Source organism: Mugil cephalus, chromosome 22 (genome assembly GCF_022458985.1).
Source record: "Mugil cephalus isolate CIBA_MC_2020 chromosome 22, CIBA_Mcephalus_1.1, whole genome shotgun sequence".
Classification (NCBI taxonomy): Eukaryota; Metazoa; Chordata; class Actinopteri; order Mugiliformes; family Mugilidae; genus Mugil; species Mugil cephalus.
This window is the reverse complement of record NC_061791.1, coordinates 447,477-466,969: the sequence shown is the minus strand read 5'-3', so window position 1 is coordinate 466,969 and position 19,493 is coordinate 447,477. Positions and strand designations below refer to the sequence as shown.

General features: G+C 43.9%; 1 protein-coding gene across 2 annotated transcripts in view; it reads right to left on the bottom strand.

The window, feature by feature from the left end:
- phf21b (PHD finger protein 21B) overlaps positions 1–13,701 on the bottom strand; it is a 33,421-nt gene extending 19,720 nt beyond the window's left edge. The window contains exons 1-2 of one of the 2 annotated variants that reach the window (XM_047575659.1): positions 13,285–13,701; positions 12,427–12,492 (exon numbers count right to left, since the gene is read on the bottom strand). In XM_047575659.1, coding sequence (XP_047431615.1) covers positions 12,427–12,492; positions 13,285–13,338 — 120 coding nt within the window. In that variant the 5' untranslated portion in view covers positions 13,339–13,701. Of the gene's footprint in view, positions 1–12,426; positions 12,493–12,761; positions 13,256–13,284 lie in introns of those variants that run through there. The other variant, XM_047575660.1, reaches the window with a different exon arrangement.
- Positions 13,702–19,493: the final 5,792 nt, after the last annotated feature.

The following is a 19,493-nucleotide window of genomic DNA, read 5'->3' as shown; positions in this document are numbered from 1 at the left end:
TACGCAGAAGATTTTCACTGAAAAGAACTTTTATCTAATTTATCTAATTTATCCACTGGTTTATTCAGAGAAGTGAAGGGAACACGACACTGAGACCAGGACCAGACAGAACCAGGACCAGACAGAACCAGGACCAGACAGAACCAGGACCAGTCAGAACCAGGACCAGACAGAACCAGGACCAGACAGACATGAGTCCAGGTTACACTGATTTTTCTTGTTTTTTTGAAGGGTAATTTATTAAATGTGATCATTCTCCTCATATATTTGTTCTTGAAACAAATGGTGAAGTCTGGAGTTACTTAGATGTTGTTGTTGTGTTGTGGTTGTTGTTGTTGTTGTTGTTGTTGTTGTTGGTGTTGTGTTGTGTTGTGTTGTGTTGTGTTGTGTTGTTGTTGTTGTTGTTGTTGTGTTGTGTTGTGTTGTTGTGTTGTTGTTGTGTTGTTGTTGTGTTGTTGTTGTGTTGTTGTTGTTGTGTTGTGGTGTTGTGTTGTTGTTGTGTTGTGTTGTTGTTGTGTTGTTGTGTTGTTGTGTTGTGTTACTGTCTGACTGTGTGTGTCTTGTTTGGGATCAGAAGCGACCGGAGAAGCTTCTGTGTTTTGATGGTTCTAATACTAACTCTCTGTGTCAGTATTAATTAGTGTTATTATCATAATTAAACCTTTGTTTCTACAGGTGAATCTCAGTGAGTGATTTCTGTTTGACCTGTGTTGTATTTGTAAATTGCTTTTTAAAGATATTTCTATAGTTTTCTTTCCCCTTTTTAACCTCGTACCTTGTATTTAACATTTACGATGCTCTTAATCTCAGTTAGCTTCATTAGCTACTGGCACCTTTTAGCTGATTAACAGGAACACGTCACATAAACTGCAGTGATCGGGTCAGAATGAGGCTCCAGAGCCAGAATCATCCTGAGATCATGTGACAGAATAAAAGTCTTGAGCGTCTGTGAACGTATCTTTGTGACCGGGTCCATTCTGGCTTCAAACACAGACGCTGTGGAGGCTGAATGTCCCCAACTTTGAAGATGATCAGGGTCTGGATGAAGCCCAGAGCCCCCTCCCTCCCTGGAGGCTCCTCCACCCCCACCACAGAAAACCTCTCGCTTCAGAGCACAGACTCCGACTAACGTCTGGAGCCAAACATCAGCCACGTTTGCCCTCTGACCTCTCAGGGCTCAGTCTTCTCTCTGTTCACTCTCACTACGATTATTACCGGAGGTCCAGATTAAACTAGTCCCCGTTATAAGAGGGGCCACGGACGCTGAGTTAGCCTGCACGCTAACACAAAGTCCCCTTCACCACAAATGTTTGCATTGTAAAGTTTCTCTTTGATACTAATCCACGGTGTGGGCGGGGCTTACTAAATGCCCCTCCCACACATTCTGACTGAATGTCTCTGATTGGTTGGAGGACTATCCAATCAGAATCAGGACATTTAGCTACTAACTGTGAAAATTGTTAAGCTAATTTACTGAATGTAAACGGCCATAGACGTATGCTAACTGGATTAGCATGTAGTTTCTGAGTGAAAAGGCTAAATAGCTAATTAAATATGAATGTAAATATGAATCATTGTTGTTGTTAGCACACGTTCCCACTGTGGGAACAATGAATTTAAACCAGTAGCTTAAAGGATAAAGTCACATCAGACATTTATCACGTTAAAATGAAACATTTTGTTTTAATACAGTTAAAATGAGGCAACATGTAAATAATTAGGAATCAATTTAAGATGTGATACTTCATTTTCTATTCAAGCCTCAGGGGTCAAAGTAAAAAACACAGTAATAAGTGATTAAATTAAATACAGACGTGTTCAGTAAATGAGGGTTTAAGACTGTGGTGATAGTTTTATTAACTCTTTCTAGTGTGAGATAAATAAGGTGCTTTTCTCTGTGAAGCTCCGTCTTTTCTCGGCCGTTTTCCAGGACGTTGTTTGTGTCGCTTGCTGCTTCGATTAAAGGGATTTTCTGAGCTTATATTCTCCCACAAACTAGAGGCATTATCAGCGTTAAGGCAGCGGCGCCCGGAGCTAAGATCTGGGATGAGATCAGGTCTGAGAGGGACGGTGGGATTAGACGCACAGAGGCGGCTCATCACAGCTTAACGCAGACATGATCCCAGACACCAGCGAATCTGGACCCAGAACCAGAACCAGAACCAGGTCTGACCCGGAGCAGAGACCGGCGACGCTGCTCGTTTTAGGACAAACAAATCCACCCACAAGAAAAAAGAAAGACGACACCAACAGCCAAACAAACGCTCCTGAACTTATTCAACAGAAACCAGACCGACAGTGTTCAGGTACGGAGACAATAACAAAGACACGTCTGCAGCCTCTGAGGCCTGAACGTCTCCGTTTGGTTCTGATATTTCAGGAAATCTGCTTTTATTGAATCGTGTTTACAGACTGTTAGAACAGAGGGAACCATTTAAAAAGATGGATGTTCCTCAAATAAACTTTACTAAACTAAACTAAGGACATTTCTCCTTGTTATGAATTAACATTTAAAACTATTCTGATTGTGGACTCTGGGCTTCAGTGATATTCACTCATTAATGTCTGACACACGCTATAAAAGTCTCACTATCAATAGAAACTTGTTTTCTCTGTGACTCAGGTTCCATCAGGCCAATGACGTGTGAAGCTCTTACATCATGGTGACTCCTCCAGAACAGGGTTAGCATTTAGCTACAGAGCTAAAACCACAGAGCACAGTCCAGATGCCCCCGACCTCCTCCTCCACTGTTGCCCCCTGCAGGTACAGGTCAGGTACTGCAGGCGCTCAAAGGTTAAAGCTACGCGGTGGTAAACAGTGATTTATGGACAACGGGGACTTTTAGCGTCTCTTTATTACCGTCACAGTGACATGATGGGATGTTCCACCCCGTGACCTTCCACACATAAAGGGAGGTGGTGGAGGAGGCGTCGCCGTGGCACCAGGCGTGGGCTGTCACTCAACAACAATGAACTGATGAGAGTCTCAGAGCAGATATTAACCCTCTGGTTAAAATCACACCACGTAGCATCAGGACGCTTCAGCTTCAGTACAAACTTCAGCCTATAGATCAGGTTCTAACTCGTGTTTCTAGACCAAGTAAAACTAGACTGGTTCTAAATAACTGAGGCTTTTTCATGATAATTGTCGTCATGTGTGGTTCACGGAGGAAAACGCTAACAAGAGGAGAGAGCTAGCAGCAGGAGAGAGCTAGCAGGAGGAGAGAGCTAGCAGGAGGAGAGAGCTAGCAAGAGGAGAGAGCTAGCAGGAGGAGAGAGCTAGCAGGAGGAGAGAGCTAGCAGGAGGAGAGAGCTAGCAGGAGGAGAGAGCTAGCCAGCTACACATGATAGTTGATAGTTTGAATGGAAATAGTTGTAAATAAGTAAATGTGTTGATCAGCTTTAGAAATGTCCAGGTTAGATTTACATTCTAAGTTCTAGAAATGGTTGGTTCAACATGTTTGTGGTTTTCTAACTTGTTCCTCCTGGATCTGATGGTTCTAGTCTTTAGCTCCAACGTGTTCACACAGTTTGTAAAGTTGATCTGAAAGAATGAAACCGAACCAGGACCAAGGTGAAACAGAACCAGAGTAAAGGACCATTAGACTCTGAGATCAGGTCTGGGACGGGGACAGAGGACGTCTGATGTCTTCTCATGTCAAACCTTTGTCTGAAATGAAACGATGACATGGAGCTAAGAGAAGAAGAGGCTCTAGTTAGCCTCCTAGCCTCCTAGCTTCCTAGCTTCCTAGCCTCCTAGCTTCCTAGCCTCCTAGCTTCCTAGCCTCCTAGCCTCCTAGCTTCCTAGCCTCCTAGCCTCCTAGCTTCCTAGCCTCCTAGCCTCCTAGCTTCCTAGCCTCCTAGCCTGCTAGCCTCCTAGCCTCCTAGCCTCCGAGCCTTAGAGATAAACTTTTAACAGTTTGAACCCTATTTCTACTTTTTTTCCAGACACAGTTAATCAAACTAAGTTATTCTGGCTCTGCTAAGGAAAACAAACATGTGATCTTCTTAAAGTGGTAGAAGCCGTGTTCCTGCGAGTTCTAACCTGATGAAAAGGCCTCGGCCTGAGATCTACTTTAGCTTCACCTGATCAATTTTTCAAAGGCTCTTTTGAAGTCGCCCTTGTTGAATATAGAGTCGTACTTCCTTTTATGGCGAGGCCTCTTCCCTTCTAAGCGTCCTCCACGAGGAGACTCAATAATGCATAAAAATAAGGAGCAGGGCATCGTGGGACGCCGGCCTGGAAGGAGAATGGAAATGAAGGCCACTCCCACTCACTGTTCTCATTTAAATACCAGATTAAAAAAAAACACATTTTCCTGCGGTTTGAAGTTTTTCTTTCTGTTTTGACGCAGCTGGAGGACGAGTAGCAGCAGCTCTGTCGGGACTAAATGTTCTCTCTCCGTCGCTCGGTGAAAAGAGGCTTCACATTTTAAAACGTGGGACGGCGGGAGACCAATCTCTCCCCCGACCGAGTTATGAAACGGTTTCCGTAACAAAGACTAATCAGACCAGCGCTGAGGTGTCTCTGCGTCTTCCTCGGTCCTTTCCCATAATTGACCTCTTTCTGCTGATGTCTGTTTAGCTGGATGACTGAGCCCATTGTTTGCTCCTAAAAAAGGCCGGACGAGTGAAGCACTTCCTCACACAACACAAAAAGCCGCTGTAATCAGGGAGCTGTGAATGAGCCTGGGCAGCAGGAGCTGAGGAGGAACCAGCTGCTCCGGCAACACAATAACATTCCTCCCTTTTCTCTGTTCTCTGGAGAAACTCTCTCTGCTTCAGGAGCAGTTTAAATAAGAAAAGCTTCCCTGGGTTTAACTCAAACGCCGACTCTGTCGACTCCAAAGCAACAAACACGAGGAAAAATGTTGGTTTATGCCTGAAATGAGACTGAAAGTACAGCCACCGCCTCCTGTCTGCTCCAGCACTCTGAGCTTTATACGCCTCTATTTTTATTAATAACATTCATTATTGTTTCAGGTCTATATTCTCCTCATACATGAGATAAATAAAAAGTCACAAAAATAATCAAACAGATAAATTAGAAACTTTTAAATTAAATGAGTGAAAGAAAAGAAAGTGAAAAGTAAAATGAGACTGAGCTTAATAAAGGAACTTTACTCTCAGTAGAGACGTCGTTCTAATCTAAATAATGTTAATAACTGAGACACATTTTAGAAGCAGCTACAGATTCAGTAGTTGAGTGAAAACCCAGACGAGTTATTAGAAACTAAAGCTGAAGCTTTTGGTGGAGATTTAGAGCAGGACTGAACATTTATTGGAGTTTTTAACAAAGAAAATCTCATTTGCAATTTGAACACGCACGACTTGTTCTGAAAAGCTGAAGCTCTGTTTGGGATGTTTCATGAAATTTAACAAAATACAGATCTGATCCCACCACCCAGCGTTTTATTTCATTTACTTTTCACCTGGAAATCTCTTCTTCTTTATCTCCTCCATGTTGGAGCAGAGCTAATAGCAGCTCCTCCTAGCCTCTCAGCTAATACTAGCTCCTCCTAGCCTCTCAGCTAATACTAGCTCCTCCTAGCCTCTCAGCTAATACTAGCTCCTCCTAGCCTCCCAGCTAATACTAGCTCCTCCTAGCCTCCCAGCTAATACTAGCTCCTCCTAGCCTCCCAGCTAATAGTAGTTCCTCCTAGCCTCCCAGCTAATACTAGCTCCTCCTAGCCTCCCAGCTAATACTAGCTCCTCCTAGCCTCCCAGCTAATACTAGCTCCTCCTAGCCTCCCAGCTAATAGTAGTTCCTCCTAGCCTCCCAGCTAATACTAGCTCCTCCTAGCCTCCCAGCTAATACTAGCTCCTCCTAGCCTCCCAGCTAATACTAGCTCCTCCTAGCCTCCCAGCTAATACTAGCTCCTCCTAGCCTCCCAGCTAATACTAGCTCCTCCTAGCCTCTCAGCTAATACTAGCTCCTCCTAGCCTCCCAGCTAACAGTAGCTCCTCCTAGCCTCTCAGCTAATAGTAGCTCCTCCTAGCCTCCCAGCTAACAGTAGCTCCTCCTAGCCTCCCAGCTAATACTAGCTCCTCCTAGCCTCCCAGCTAATACTAGCTCCTCCTAGCCTCCCAGCTAACAGTAGCTCCTCCTAGCCTCCCAGCTAATACTAGCTCCTCCTAGCCTCCCAGCTAACAGTAGCTCCTCCTAGCCTCCCAGCTAATAGTAGTTCCTCCTAGCCTCCCAGCTAATACTAGCTCCTCCTAGCCTCCCAGCTAATACTAGCTACTCCTAGCCTCCCAGTTAACAGTAGCTCCTCGTAGCCTCCCAGCTAACAGTAGCTCCTCCTACAGTAGTAGCTACATGTGATTGAATTAACCCACAGAGCAACGTGCTGACGGCTGCTGCTCCAATGATCCTCGTCAGCCTGATGTTGTTGCATCGGATTTTCATCAGCTGAGATTCCTGCAGCTGCTTTTCCTCCGAGCAGGAGGCTCCTTTCATCCATTCATAGAGCTACTATTAGGAAGCCTAAAAAGAGCTGTCGTTAGCTGGGAGGCTATGAAGAGCTACTGTTACCTAGGCGGTTACACAGAGCTACTATTAGCTAGGAAGCTAGGAACAGCTACTATTACCTGGGAGGCTAGGAGAATAAATATCTTCAGAACCAAAACGTCTGTTTAATTTATCCTCCGGGTGAATAAGTGTCTAATCTCATCTAATCTCATCTAATCTGCTCATAACTGGTGCGTTGGACTAAATATTTCATCTGATTAAATATTCATGAGCAGGTGAATCGAACCCTCTAAATGTTCCATCTTTACTGTGAAGACGTTCGTTCTGTCGTCCAAAGTTTCTGAGGACGTCTCTTTGCTGAAATCTCAGACGCTGCTGTCATGGTAACTGTCAAAATAATCTGCCACAAAGCGCTTCGAGACGCTGCGACGGCAGGAAAAACCTTATCAGGAGGAAAAAGTCAACAGGCCGCGTCTCCTGATGCTTTGGCCTTTACGGGAAGAAACGAGGTTCAACGAGGACCAGATTCTAATCTCTGTCCTCTCAGTCACGTCAAGGTGAAGACGTCTGAGACGTTTACGGCTTCATCTGAGCCCAGCGTCAAATTATTTCACTGAACACAGAACAAAACATGTCATGGAGGCGCTACACTTAGCTTCCTAGCTAACAGCAGCTCTCCCTAGCCTCCCAGCTAACAGTAGCTCTTTCTAGCCTCCCAGCTAACAGTAGCTCTCCCTAGCCTCCAAGCTAACAGTAGCTCTTTCTAGCCTCCTAGCTAACAGCAGCTCTTTCTAGCCTGCCAGCAACAGTTAACAGTAAGTTTGCTAAGCTTGAACGCACGTCTGTCAGCGCCTCAACTAACAGAAACAGGAACTTTTAGCAAACAAAACATGCTAGCAGGGTTAGCATTTAACGCTTTTATTATTTGACATGGTTGTTTCTACCATAGAGTAATGCTAGCACGTAGCTCCTCGTCTCGGTAAATCAACAAATAACCACTAAAGTTTCAAAATTCGTTGCTAGGCTAACATCGGCTAGCACACAAACTGTAGATAGTTAAACTCCCACATCTTTTGGTTTCATTAGCAACAAGGTGCATTACCACCACCTACTGGGCTGGAGGGCAAATCACATTAAACTCTGTTGTTCACTGATGAAACTTTAAGTGACTTGTTCAGACCCGATGTTTTTGCTCTTTACTGCGAAGCTGCATCTTAAACACATGTTTTCTGCTTTAATCCCTAGAATAACTAGAAAAACTGGCAGGAATTGTTTTACAAACAATAATTTAACGATTAATAATTTTATGATTTATTTTAAAAATCACTGAACCTAAAAATGACAAAGGACTAGATGAGAGATCTGAGCTTCTTATTTGTTGGACTGAGCTGTGATTTAAACCTGAAGCTAAACATCCTGCTTGAATATAAAAGATATTCTCCCCTCCGGTCGGCAGCAGAAAGAAACGAGTAGAAAACAGTGGTTTCCTGCAGAGAACGTCCTCCTTCAACCAGACAATTCAATCGATTTCACCAACTTCCACTTTTCCCTCGACAGGCTGAGTTTTTTTCCAAACCAGACTCTCGACCGTTTTTATTTCCCTGGAGGTTCAGCTCCACACAAACCAACTTTCCAGGAGAAGAGGAAGCTAAACGCAGCATCTTCATTTCTGGATGTGCAGAGAATTTAAAGTTGTTTCCGTGTTCTCAGATATTCAGGAGGAGAAGAAGCACTTTAAGTTCTCTATGTTGGGTTTAGTTCCCTCGTTAGGATTTAGTTGGGTTTAGTTAGTAGGTTAGGTTTAGTTAGTTCCCTCGTTAAAGTGTCGAATGATTCAGTGGATCTTCCTAAAAGCTGCGACTGCTCCGTTAGACGTTACCTTCCGTCTGAAAACAACCCTCAACCTTTTCAACCTGAATGGAGGCAGAAAGAATCAAAGTCTGACTCCGGTTGACAGACGTCCTCCCTGGGGAAGAGTCATCGCAGGATTTCCTGCCACGGAGCTGTTAATTAAAGCCGAGCGGTGCCTTCCAGTAACGATTAAAAGAAAGAACGAGACGATCGGCTGAGGACTAGAGACGGAGCTGAACTCCTGAGACTCAACATCCTCCACCAAGTCAACACCAAACATTCAAGTTAAAACCCGTCAGCCAATCAGAGAGATTCAGGAAGTGTCTCTGTGACATCGTCGTCTTCATCCTGGATGAATCAACTTAAAGAGTCACGTCATGTTTCAATTTAAAGACGTTTAAATAGAAACACTTGAAAATGACCCAAATAACCAGAGAAACGTTCCCTCATTTCCTTCCAAACCACCTAGAGATCCTTCAGATTCAGCTCTGGAACTGGATCCTGTGATTCATAATATGAACAGAGACTTGAAAGCGATGTCACAGATTTGGGGGTTGAGCTTTGTGAACATGTGAATCAGTGTTGTCTAGAACGTATTCAAACCTCCTCATTGTGTTTGCTTCAGTTTAAAGTCGTCTGCACCGCTCACGGGTTAAACTGACCGAACTCTGAGCGACTGCACTCGTATTTACTCGTCACAATATTAGAAACCCTCAAACCAATGTTTCATCCTTCACTTCTCTGCTTCTACAGACTCATACGTCTTATCTGGCTGCAGGAACCAGCTGTTCTACCTGAGAAGACATGTAAACCTGTACAAACCTGTGAATCTATGGGAGGTTTTACTTTAAATGAATCATCCTAACAGTCACAGCTACAGCTTCATATGATGAGGAGTTCATGTCTGACTAGTTTTTTAGTGGCTGGATATATTTGTTTTTGTGTCACATCAAGAATCTGGAAAAAAAATAAGTAAATAAATCCCGACTGAGACCAGAGGATGATAAAAATAATCATAAAACACGATCAGTCTGATGAATTTAGACCTTATGATAGGAAGGAAGGAAGGAAGGAAGGAAGGAAGGAAGGATCATTTTCTGAGTTGATTCTAGTTTAGATTTGTTTCCTTTTTCCTTTTGTTTCCTTCTTTTTTATTCCTTCCTTCCTTCGTCAGATGTCCAGTGCTGGTTTATGTGAACACTTTTAATTAACACCAGCTGAGTTAAAGATGGACAGGTGAGACCAGGTGAGACCGGGGGAGACCGGGGGAGACCGGGTGAGACCGGGGGAGACCGGGGGAGACCGGGGGAGACCAGGGGAGACCGGGGGAGACCGGGCATTGAGACACAAACAAACAGAAGTGAAGTGAAGCAGGAATGTGATTGTAAACCTGAACGTGAAGCAGGTCACCAGAGAAGACGCCGCCTGGTTCCTGAGACTAACCTGGTTCCTGAGACTAACCTGGTTCCTGAGACTAACCTGGTTCCTGAGACTAACCTGGTTCCTGAGAATAACCTGGTTCCTGAGAATAACCTGGTTCCTGAGAATAACCTGGTTCCTGAGAATAACCTGGTTCTGTAAACACGGAGACTCGAGTCCCACAGAGAAACACACAAAGGAAACAGAGCAGCTGCTCAGAGCCAGAGAAAAACAGAGCAATAACTGTTGAGCTCAGAAGAGACAATAACAGGATGAATATGAAGCAAGTAAAGCACAAACACAGAGTTTACAGCTGAAACACTAAAACTACATCAGTTCCTCTAAACCAGTATCAACACACTGTGTGGAACCAGGACGCACAACTCAGCCTGATGAACCACATCCACAACACAACACGTCTCATTAAGGCTGAAACAAACGGCTCAGGAACCGTAGGTAGTTGTTTTTCACCAAAGACGATACAAACTTCTTCTTTTCTCATCATCTTCTTAAAAATGTTATGTTACATAGTTGGACATAACTTTGTACATGTACATGGTTTTACATGTAAATACATGTTATGTGTAGTTTCCAGTCTCCCTTTACACTGTTGATTCTGTGGATTCTGTTGATTTGGTGTGTGTCTGTGTGTGTCTGTGTGTGTTTGTGTACAAGCTGCTGGATGCTTGACTTTCCTCATGGGATGAATGAAGTATTTTTCTCCTCTGTTGTAAATAATGAGCGGATTCAGCCAATCAGAGCTGAGTAAAAGCAGCTGTTACATATGGAAGCACAGAATCTACATCTCTGTACAGGTGGATTAACTTGAGGCTGGAGGAGCTGGAGGAAGCTGGCGTATCCATGGTTACACATTCTACTAGTCACCGTTCGACCCTGATCCATGTGATGACCCCAGCACGCCAGAAAACAAGGAACAAAAACAACTCCATCCGACAAGCGGGTTTAAAAATAAAGACAGAAATAAATAAAATAAAAACTAGAGCCATGACGCAACACAGAGCAAGTGGAGCAGAGACGGAGGATCAATGAATCCATTCTTCTTCTTCTTCTGCTCAGAGTTGACAGAGGACCTGGATGTACCGCAGTCACATCTCTCCCTTCATCGTGGGTTTATTATTACAGAAAATAAGACAAACAAAGTTCCTCTGTCTTCAGGCCTCAAACTGTGACCATGAAATGACCTCCAGCCGGACGTCCGTCCTCCAAGGACGTCGGCTCATTCACACTCAAACTTCACAGCAAACGCTGACACAATGACGCGTGTTAACGGGGCCTCGTTATTAAGCGCTGAATTAAAGAGTTGGATCATAGAAAGCTTCTCTGTGTCTCTGTGAAATGAAAGCATGGCTGTGCTGACTGGGCTCTGTCCCTGCCAAACCCCATCCCCCCTTCCTCCAAACCAAAAACACCATCAAAGCAATCAAAATGGTAATGTTAGGCATGAATGGGAGCCCATCCCCCTCCCCTCTTCCTCCTCCTCCTCCTCCTCCTCCTCCTCCTGCATGAAACTCTGCAGACTTTTTCCCCTCTCTCCATGTTGGAGGGGCCAGAAAACCACCACCCCCCTTCTCTCTCTCAAAATGGAAGCTTCCACAACCAAAGTGACGAAGAAGAAGAAGAAGAAAGATGGAAGAAAAATAATAATAATACAACAAAGATTCAGATCCTCATAAGTGTCTGGATTATTCTAATTATTATACTACTAATAATTAGAACAATAATTATCTTTTTTAGACAAGTTTAAACTGAACTCCACAGGAAATCAGATCAATTAAAGTCCGTCTCTAAGTTAAAACAACTAGATAAATAAATATCAACGTCTTTAGATTAGTGTTATTATTTTTATTCTTCTTCTTCTTTTCTCTTTTATCTACTTCTTCTTCTCTTTCTGTCTCCTTGTATGTAGAGTTGTGTGTGCTCCAGCTCCGGACCGGGACCGACCGGCGGGGCGGTGCATCCCGGAGCTAGCGAACCCCTCCCCCGGGCGGAGCTTGGAGGAACTGACCGTGGTGCTGAACACCAGCACTCGGCCTCCTCTGTCTCCCATCCTCCAAAGTTACCACCGGACCCCCCCCTCACCCCCCCACCCCCCAGCACATCCCCGCCCGCGCCCCCCACCGTTAAACTAGCTGCGAATAGAAAAAAAAGTGAAAACGTAAAAAAAAAAAGTGAACGAATCAAATGCACCGCTCACATCACGTGACCGCGAAGAAATAACACCAGCAGGACTTAAAGTGTAAAGTAATAATAAAATAAAACACCAAAAAACCACCGCTTCACATTAATCCAGCTCCTACAACTACAACGTAGTGATAATTATACGTTTAAGACAAATTGTCAGCTTTTATTTTTGATTCTTTTTAAAGAAAAAGCAGCTTTATTAGCCTCCGATGGTTACTCTCCAGAAACATGTCGACCCACTCAAAATGGACGCTAAACATTTTTTACACAACTTTCAGCGTCGAGACGAGACACAAGCCTGCTAGCATTTCAGCTAACACACAAGAACAGCTCGGTGAAATAAATGGAAAATCTACGAGCTTTAGCCGCTTTCTCCTGAGCATCCTGTAGCTTTCTGAGGCGAGTTAGTGTAGCCGGAGGAAAAGCTTCAACAAAGGGCATAAATAATAAAAAATAAATAAATAAATGAAAAAGGAGCTTACTTGTTTGTCGCTTATGGTTGTTATTCTTGTTTGCCTGTCGTGTAGCTGTCTCTTAAGCTCTCCATCCTACAATAGAATAGAAACAACAACAAAAAATACATTAAATTTAAAAGTTAGCAGCAAACATGAGCATGTGCTGGGTGGTGTTTGTGTTGGATTAAAGTGGTAAAAACGAGGAAAAAGAGGAGTGAGCCCGAGGAAGCACAGGAGCAGATTTATGCTGATAAAGTTTCTCGTTCACTCCCCGATGATCCGATGGGGGACGATTAGATTAGCCGAGGGAGGAGAGCGGCACAAATAACAAGAATACACACACATCACGGTGGAATATTTACCTGTGGGTCCTGCTTCATCTGTGCAACTAGTTTGTAAGCGAAATGTGAATAAAAAAAAAGCAAAGTGTCTCAAGTTTAAAGGGAGGAACAAAGCAGGAGAAGAAGAAGAAGGATGGGGATGATAGCCACGGAGAGCGAGCTCATAAATATTCAGGTCGCGTCCCGATCGCCGACCACCGCATTACAGCTCCAAATTCTAGTTGGAGAAGGGGGGAGGATGGACGAACTACCAACAATTAGTCCGAACAAAATAAATACAAATACAAGAAAAAGTAGTGGAGTTAATCAGACTTGGAAGTGGACGCCGCGTTAGCATCGGTCAGTAGCATCAGTAGTAGAAGAAGAAGAAGAAGAAGAAGAAGACATGTCGCATAGTTATTCCTCGGAGTGTTCACCTCCTTCTCCTTCCTCCACATTTCCACATTTTCCTCTCCTCCATCTTCCTCTCACTCTCTCCTCTCTCCCTCCCCCCTCGCCACCCAAACCCAAACCCGGAGACGATGCTTTCCATCTTTTCATTTACCTGATGACACTGGATCTCTACTTTCAGCGCCTCTTGCAGGCCTTGTAGTTCCATGTTCCGACCGGGAAACCACTTTTCTCCCACTTTCGACGCGGCCGAGACGAAGTTTAAAGTGAATTAAACAGATTTTTTTTATTTATTTATTTATTTTTCTTAAAGCGACAATAACAGTCGGAAAGAAGAACTACTCCGGGGCCGCAGAGCAAGTTCTCGCTTCTCCTCTTTTTTTTTTTTTTTTTTTTTTTTTTTTACAGGCTAGGACTCATCACCCACTTTCCGCCTCGTCTCCGAAAAAGTGCTCCAAACCCGGCTTAAAGAGCTCAGGCCTCGGTCGGATCCTCTCCGGAATTCGGCCGAACGTCGACGGGTCCGAGTCCGGTTCGGGTTCGCGTTTCTTTCGGTAATTTTAACTTGAAAAACGACGGACTATATTTTGTCCGAGTCCGCGGCTTGATTTCACTTTGCCTGGGGAAAAGTTGCGCTTCGGCTGTCAACGGTAATTCTGAAGTTCCCGGATGGAGCAGACCCCCCTCCTGACTGGGCATGCGCACTGAGCGAGGGGAGAAAACAGTCAATTGTATTTTCTGATAAAAAATAGTCATGTGTTTTTACTCACAAAACAACCACAACCACAGGTTATAAAGAGACATGAACAGACACGTACACGGACCACGAAGATAAATAAGACACGAAACTATTTTACATAAAAACTACAGAACAAAAAATAAAGAGACAAAAAACAACAGTGAAAAGACACAGAGAGACAACAAAGAGATGCAGCATGACTGTAACCGACACAAAGCTTCAAAATGATTACAAAGATACTTACAAACAGGAGAAAAATACAACAACCACCACAAAGACAAGCAGAATATAAAACATCTACAGGAAAATCCCAAAAGAGAAGAAATACAGATGTGGAAACTTGAAACAAGAGACAGAGAAACTTGCAACGTGTCTGTTAACCGACACAAATCTGACTCAAAGGATCCGTACAAACATGAAGAAACAACCACAACAAAGTACAAATTATCCAAAGTTATTCCAAATCTGACTCAATCAACCACAACAAAGGTGCATAAAACCACGATGGCAGAACACGAAACAAACCAAAAAAGAAATACAGGTGTAGAAAAAATACCAAGAAACAACACAGAGACAGAAACACAACACAAATGAATATAAAGCAAAAGAAGTACAAACAACCTCAGAGACACGACAACAAAAGTCTCACATTTAATCCAAATAAAACGAGCAGAGACGGGAAAATAAAATTATATAAAGTGAAGAAAGGACAATGAAACAGAGAGCGACACGACTACAAACACATGCAAAAGAACTAGAAAGGGAAACAAAGGGGACGTGTAGAAGATTAAAAAGATTAATATAGATAAAAGTTGTGTAAGTGTTAATTCTGTAGCTACATATTAAATGAACCGTATCCTCTCATCTAACCATGAATAATAAAACTTTACATCATTTCCTTTCAACCTCAGGATCAATTCTTTCTGTACTTTAACACATTTATGATTCTTAATAGAAACACAACTCGTTTAAACACAGAAACAATGAGATGATGTTAACGAGAAAAACACTATAGTTAGAAATTTAAAAGTAGGTTAAAAAAAAACAGAGTGGGACAAGTGTGAAATCCTCATTTCCACGTTCTGCTTTCATATAAGTTGATTATGTGTCATTAGTTCTGTTTTAATCCCTCCAGGCGCTCGGCCGGCACCAAAACAGAAGAAATAAATCCTCTAACATCTACTCCTTCATGATCATTTGAGTTTATGACAGAAACACTTTGATCAGCACCTGAAGCATAAAAAACACACAAATACTGGAAATAAATGCCATAAAATTTTAATAAAACCCAGAGTTTAAAGTGCTCCCGGGTGGATCCCAACATATTGATCCCTGAACACAGGACGTCATGTTTTAGAAAAGCTACTGAGACAGTTATTGACGCTGTAATAAAAATCAATCAAGAGATTAAAAGGTTATTTTAAGAGCTTGATCCAAACTATTTTTTCACAGAATGACTGGTGTGGACCGTGTGTTCTCCTCCGTTTATCCGGACGGAGCCTGAGCTGCTTTGTTTACTGCTCTGACAGATGATCTCTGTTCTGGAGCAGCACTTTTAAAAATGGCAGCTTCAACTACAACACTCTGAACTTCCTGAGACAGATGGAGGCCGAGGAAGAAGGAGCAGAGGAATATGTGGACTCGGTCTCTGAAGAGCCGTGGTCCGATCTGCCCAGCTGCAGTTTCCCCTTCTTCAAACACAAAGAGGCCAAATGAGTCAGTTTGTTCTCACATTCAGCCTCTTCTCCCCCATTTCTCTCCGCCTGACCCCCGACACCTTCCTCCTCCTCCTCCTCCTCCTCCAGCCCTGCGCTGGCAAGCGGAGTCCTGATTGGTCGAAGGGGCACGGTGGGCGGTAAACGCTGACCAATTAGGAGTTGCGAAAGTGGAGCGGCGGGAAGGAGAGCCAATGGGCGCTGGACAAGACGCAAACGGGGGCGTGGCTTCACGTGTGAGTATGTGATCAGAGAGTTGATGAAGATCAGAAATGGCAGTTTTTATTTATTTATTATTAACTCGACGCGAACAACAAGTTTAAAGCGCGAATTTCCCTCGAGATGCTCATAAAACGTGTCTTATTAGAGTTTTTAACACGGTTTAAACTTATTCACGGTAGAAACAGTGAGTGAGCAGCACCATGGACAGAGGCAGCGGGGCTGTGTGTTAATGTCGGCGGCATCGAGCCTCCTCCCCCCCGGCTCCGGCTCCGGCTCCGCTCCGCCCGGTCCCCGCACAGCAAACACGGGCCGAGCTCAGCCCAAAGCCCCGGTAAAGTTGGAGCTGGTCGGCGGCTCGGACCATCCCCCACCCCGACCCCCGGAGCTCCGCCCGCATCAGCTGCTACTTTTCATTTCACGGCTCAGCGGTGAAACTCTGCAAGTCCTGCCCGAGTGTCCCGCACTGCTGGTCCGCCTCAAAGCTGCACCCAGACCGGCCTCCATCTATAGACCCTCCATCTATAGACCCTCCATCTATAGAACCTCCACCCACAGAACCTCCACCTACAGACCCTCCATCTATAGACCCTCCATCTATAGACCCTCCATCCTCAGACTCCATCTAAAGGATTTAAAACACACACAGATTCCACAGCAGAGACTCAAAAGGCCTGAAAGCAGCTAAAAATAGACCAGAGAACAAAAAACAGCCACAAAGAGACAAACAATGAATCAACTACTACAAATAAATATGTAAATATGAAAATTAGACAGGAGGCAGATCAGTACTGCTGCTACGAGATGTAAAATAATAAATGAACTGATGCTGAACAAACACCAAATAGATGCTAAATACGACAAAGACACAGATGATTATTTCCAAACAACACGGAGGAGGCGTCGTCATGGTAACCAGGTGACCGGTGCTTTTTAACCTTCATCCTGAAACTTTTCTCCGTGGGGCCTTAGAGTTAAAGTGGAGGATGTTGTTTTCGTTCCTCCCGCTGCTCTCAGACTGTGACCCACTTCTCTCTCAGAGCTTCTTCATTTCACTGCCACAAATAAATAAATAAACTCACCGGACACCAGCCGAGCAGATAAAGAAAGAGAAGGAGGCGAACGGGAGGAGAAGGTGTGTTTACTGTTCGGCTGGAAGTTTTCACGCAGAGATAGAAGCTGGAGTAATGATGATTCACTCAGAGACAAGCAGAGCTCTCACAGGACTGAAGCTTCTGGTAAAAAATAAAATAAAAAGTGTCTGCAGAGAAAACAGCAGCAGCATGTGATCAGAGTTTATACCAGGAAGAAGTGAGGACAGAAACATGTCGGCCGTAACATTCAAACACCACGATTCTAAGAAAATCCTCCGAATCAGGATGGATGGATGGATGGATGGATGGATGGATGGATGGATGGAGAGATGGAGGGATGGATGGATGGATGGATGGAGAGATGGAGGGATGGATGGATGGATGGATGGAGAGATGGAGGGATGGATGGATGATAGATGGATGGATGGAGGGATGGATGGATGGAGAGATGGAGGGATGGATGGATGGATGGATGGATGGATGGATGGATGGATGGATGGATGGATGGATGGATGATGGGTGGATGGAGGGATGGATGGATGATGGATGGAGGATGATGGATGGATGGATGATGGATGATGATGGATGATGGATGATGGATGGATGGATGGATGGATGGATGGATGGATGGATGGATGGAGGGATGGATGGATGGATGATGGATGGATGATGGAATGATGGATGGATGGATGGATGGATGGATGGAGGATGATGGATGGATGATGGATGGATGATGGATGATGGATGGATGATGGATGGATGGATGGATGAAGGAATGATGGATGGATGGATGGATGGATGGATGGAGGGAGGGAGGGAGGGAGGGAGGGAGGGATGGATGGATGGATGGATGGATGGATGGATGGATGGATGGAGGGATGGATGGATGGATGGATGGATGGATGGATGGATGGATGGATGATGGATGATGGGTTGTTAGTTTATTTGTGCCACTAAAAGTCGCGGTTGTTTTGTGCAGAAGTCCATTTAAAAAGCAGAGGTTTTAAGCCCAAAGCAAAGGGAGCCTGTGTTGGAGGTTTCCTGCTAATTGCAGACGTTTGGGATCGTTAACAAACATCAGTTCTGCTTCCTCCTTAATTTGTCACCGGGCCAGTCAATTAATCCAACCTAATTACACGTCTCCATTTGCAGACGTCTAATTGATGCGTAGATCTATGAGCTGAACGGGTGATTAGAGAGGAAACGTGTGAAACATTAACCACATTAAATAAAATGATTTCATCCTCTCACATCCATCACAGCCACACCAGGGTCCATTCAGAAAAGACACGATTTTAGGTTCTGACCTACTCATTACAAAGAAGTGGATCTGTAAATAAACTAATGTCCAGCTCTGAGTCGGGGCGTCTCCTGTCCTCATCTAAATAACCTAACTGTAGAACTGAAGATGGATTCAATTTAAAATGAAATTCAAATCCTTGGTGATAATAATTGACGCTGAAATATAAAAAGGAGACGAAGGAAATTAAATCAGAACATGTAGAAAATACATGTTAGATTCAGTCAGTTCCATTAGATTCCACATTTAAATCATCAGAGAATAAATAAAGGGGCAGATGATGAAAGATAAATGGAGTAAAGTGTATATATCAGTATAAGTGGTGTCAAAAGATAAGAATTGTTAATCAGATTAATCTCAGGTTGGCTGTGGATTTATTTTGATAAGTTGCGATTAAATCTCATTATTATATTTTTTTATCTCTATTAATTTTGAAACAACTGAACAACTTTTTGTGTCTTTTTTTAACCAACATTTGTCCACATTACACGTTCACAGTCGTTCGTCACATTAATCATGATATATATATGTGTGTGTGTGTGTGTGTGTGGATGAAGTTGCTGAGAGAATTACTTCAGTTTACTTCAGTTTACTTCAGTTTATTTCGGTTTATTTCGGTTTATTTGGGTTTATTCGTGGCTATATTAGCGTTTTTAGTGCGTTCCACCTGTTTCCTGAAACTCTTCCAGAACGTGCTCTGCCTCCGTCGGTTCCTCTCGTTCTCTGGGCTTCCTCGTCCTCCTGCATTAAACAGGTTTTCTGTCTTTTCTGCTGCCAGCTCTCTGCACCGTCTCCTCGCCAGCTGGTCGGGGGTCTCCTGCTGCCTCCACCGGCCTCGGCTTCCTTCTCTCTGCAGCACCTGTTCCTGGTTGGCAGCGCCGGCTTGGAGACGAGCCATCTGCTGCCAACTCTGCACCATTTTACCCCCGATCCGTCCCCGCAGGCGTCCTGCTGGTCCTGGTTCCTACTGTCAGAGCCACGGACGGGAAACGGAAACTAAAAGGCTGAAGCAGGGAGGACGGTGGACGAATCAAAGCAGGAGCAAAAGACTCTGACTGACCTATACGATGACTCCCTGCTTAGTTTCAGCTGAAGACTTAGTTTGGACTCAATTCTTCTACTGAAGCATGAGAATAAATTAAAAGAATCCACTTATTTTACCTAGAATCTACTTTAATTTCAATGTTAAGTCACTTCTCATATTCGTAGCTCATTAGAATCCAACATATCTAGTCAGTGGACCACGTAGCATGGAAGCTAACCAATGAAAATGTAATATTAAGATAAAGTAAATGA